The sequence below is a fragment of the Propithecus coquereli genome, unplaced genomic scaffold (assembly GCF_000956105.1).
Source record: "Propithecus coquereli isolate 6110/MARCELLA unplaced genomic scaffold, Pcoq_1.0 Scaffold107, whole genome shotgun sequence".
Classification (NCBI taxonomy): domain Eukaryota; kingdom Metazoa; phylum Chordata; class Mammalia; order Primates; family Indriidae; genus Propithecus; species Propithecus coquereli.
In genome coordinates this window covers 1917074-1919882 of record NW_012134636.1, presented here as the reverse complement: position 1 = coordinate 1919882, position 2809 = coordinate 1917074, and the positions used below count along the sequence as shown (strand labels likewise).

The following is a 2809-nucleotide window of genomic DNA, read 5'->3' as shown; positions in this document are numbered from 1 at the left end:
TCATTCACTGGGATTTAAACCCAGGCAATCAACATAAGAGTCCTTATACTTTTGCATTTAATCATCATAACAATTCTAAGACCGTACTTGCCTCAACATTTTTTAGATGATGAAACTAGTTCAGAGAAGTAAGATAAATTGAAATGGATCAAATATCTAAGTGTAAGGGCTAAAACTATAAAACCCTTAGAAGAAAACATAAGTGTGTAAGTCTTCATGACCTTGGTTTCTTAGATTTGTCACCAAAGCACAACAACCAAAAGAAAAATAAATTGGACCTTGTCAACATTAAAAACTTTTATGCATCAAAGGACAGTATCAAGAAGGTAAAAAGACAACCCACAGAATGGGAAAAAAATTTGCAAAGCATATCTTTCATCAGGCTCTAGTATCAAGAACATATAAAGAATTCTTACAACTCAACAATAAAAAGACAACCCAACTCTGGGAGGCAGAGGCAGGAGGATTACTTGAGGTCAGGATTTTTAGACCAGCCTGAGCAAGAGCGAGACCCCATCTCTATTAAAAAAACAGAAAAAATTAGCTGGGCATGGTGGCATGTACCTGTAGTCACAGCTATTTGGGAGGCTGAGGCAAGAGGATTGCTTGAGCCCAGGAGTTGGAGGTTGCAGTGAGCTGTGATGATGCCATGGCACTCGACCTGGGATGACAGAGCAAGAAAGAAAACAGACAACCCAGTTAAAAATGGGCAAAGGTCCAGCTCATTGTTCATGGCTAAAATACAAACAAAATAAATAAATCGATTTTTAAATGAGCAAAGGATTTGAGTAGACATTTCTCCAAAGAAAATATACAAATGGCCAACAAACACATGAAAAGATGCTCAATATCATTAGTCATTAGGGAAATGCAAATCAAAATCATTTCATATTTACTAAAATGACTAAAGTAAGACAGACAATAACAAGTGTTGGTGAGGATGTGGAGAAATTGGAATCTTCCTACATTGCTTGGGGGAATGTAAAATGATGTAGCTGTTCTAGCAAGCAGTTTCATAGTTCATGAAAATATTAAACAGAGTTAATGTATGACTCAGAAATCCTCATAGGTATATACCCAGAAAAATTGAAACCATATGTCCATATAAAAGTGTGTACACAGAAGCTTATAGCATTATTCATAATAGTCAAAAATGGAAAAAACTCCAGTGTTTATCAGCTGATGAATGAATTTTAAATGTGGTATTATCTATACAGTAGAATATTATTTAGCCACAAAACTGAATTAATCATGCTACAACATGGATGACTTTGAAAATATGCTAAGTGAAAAAAGATGCCAAGTTGTGTAATCCCATTTATATGAATTGTCTGGAACAGGCAATTCTGTAGAAACAGACAGTAGAGGTTGCCAGGGGATGAGGAATGGGGGTGTGACTGCCAATGGGTATTGGGCTTCTCTTTGCGGTGATGAAAATATTCTGAAATTAGATAGTGGTGATGGTTGCACAACTCTGTGAATATACTAAAAAACTTTGAATTGTATACTTTAAGAGGATGAATTTTATAATATATAAATTACATCTCAATAAAAAATCACATATGTGAGTCCCATTATATTATACTGGACAATCCTGTTCTAGACTACTAGCCCTGAAGCCATGTACCAAGAGGTACCATGATATAAAATCTTTGGGTAGTGATCTACAGGAGAGAGCCCGGGTTCCAGTTTCATGCAGTACATCCCAGCCTACTTGTTCTTTCCCTGGCAGCTGAGGTGACATCATGTGAGTCTTCCCCATACCAGCTCTGGGACTCCATGGGGATGGCTGAAACATCACTGACCTTATTCCCCAGGTCCGGGACACCCTGATGCTGGCAGACAAGCCCTTCATCCTGGTGCTGGAGGAAGATGGCACAACCGTAGAGACAGAAGACTATTTCCAGGCTTTGGCAGGGAATACAGTGTTCATGGTCCTCCAGAAGGGGCAGAAATGGCAGCCCGCATCAGAACAGGTTAGGTCTCACCTGTTGGGGGGGAGGGGAAATTGGGAGCCTGGGAGAAGACCTCGAGGGGTACTAACTATCTGCTTGTCTTGATGCAGGGATCGAGGTACCAACCCTCCCTCTCCCATAAGCCTGCCAAGAAGATTGATGTGGCCCGCATAACCTTTGACCTGTACAAGCTGAACCCGCAGGACTTCATCGGCTGCCTGAACGTGAAGGCGACTCTCTATGATACATACTCCCTTTCTTATGATCTGCACTGCTGTGGGGCCAAGCGCATCGTGAAGTGAGTGGATTGCGATTTGCTGGGGGCAGGGAGGGTGTCAAGCAACAGGAGAACCCTGATCTGTTCACAGGCACCTCAGCCTTCTCAGGGGCTGGGGCTGGCATTGATGCTGACAAAGCTTAACATCGTATTAGAGAACACAGAACTTTACAATTTATCAAAATGCTTTGATCGCACTAGTGTGTGCCAAAGGGGCACACGTACTCCTCCTGGTGGAACTTGGATACATTTAGTTTTATGATTACTTTCTACTATAGCAACTACATTTTTTCACTGAAGATAGTAAATTTTCCTAAATAGTCTTCTAATCAACTTTTACAAAGTGAACATGTGTCAAAGATTTTATTGAATTAATTAATTAGAGAATTAGCAAGAAGTTACAATTATTTAAAAGGAGAATTAAAAATCCCACACATATATAGGTCCGTCAAGAATGATGAGATAGGCTGGGCATGGTGGCTCACTCCTGTAATCCCAGCACTTTTTAAAACATTAATTAAGTAATTTATTTATTTATTTTTAAGAGATAGTCTTGCTCTGTTGCCCAGGTTGGAGT

The 2809-nt window shown here is 39.8% G+C and overlaps 1 protein-coding gene across 2 annotated transcripts in view; it reads left to right on the top strand.

Annotated features, from left to right (window-relative positions):
* CIDEC (cell death-inducing DFFA-like effector c) overlaps positions 1 to 2809 on the top strand; it is a 20288-nt gene that overhangs the window by 14066 nt on the left and 3413 nt on the right. For both annotated transcript variants that reach the window (XM_012646858.1, XM_012646864.1), the window contains exons 3-4: positions 1818 to 1976; positions 2066 to 2253. In XM_012646858.1, coding sequence (XP_012502312.1) covers positions 1818 to 1976; positions 2066 to 2253 — 347 coding nt within the window. The remainder of the gene's footprint in view (positions 1 to 1817; positions 1977 to 2065; positions 2254 to 2809) is intronic.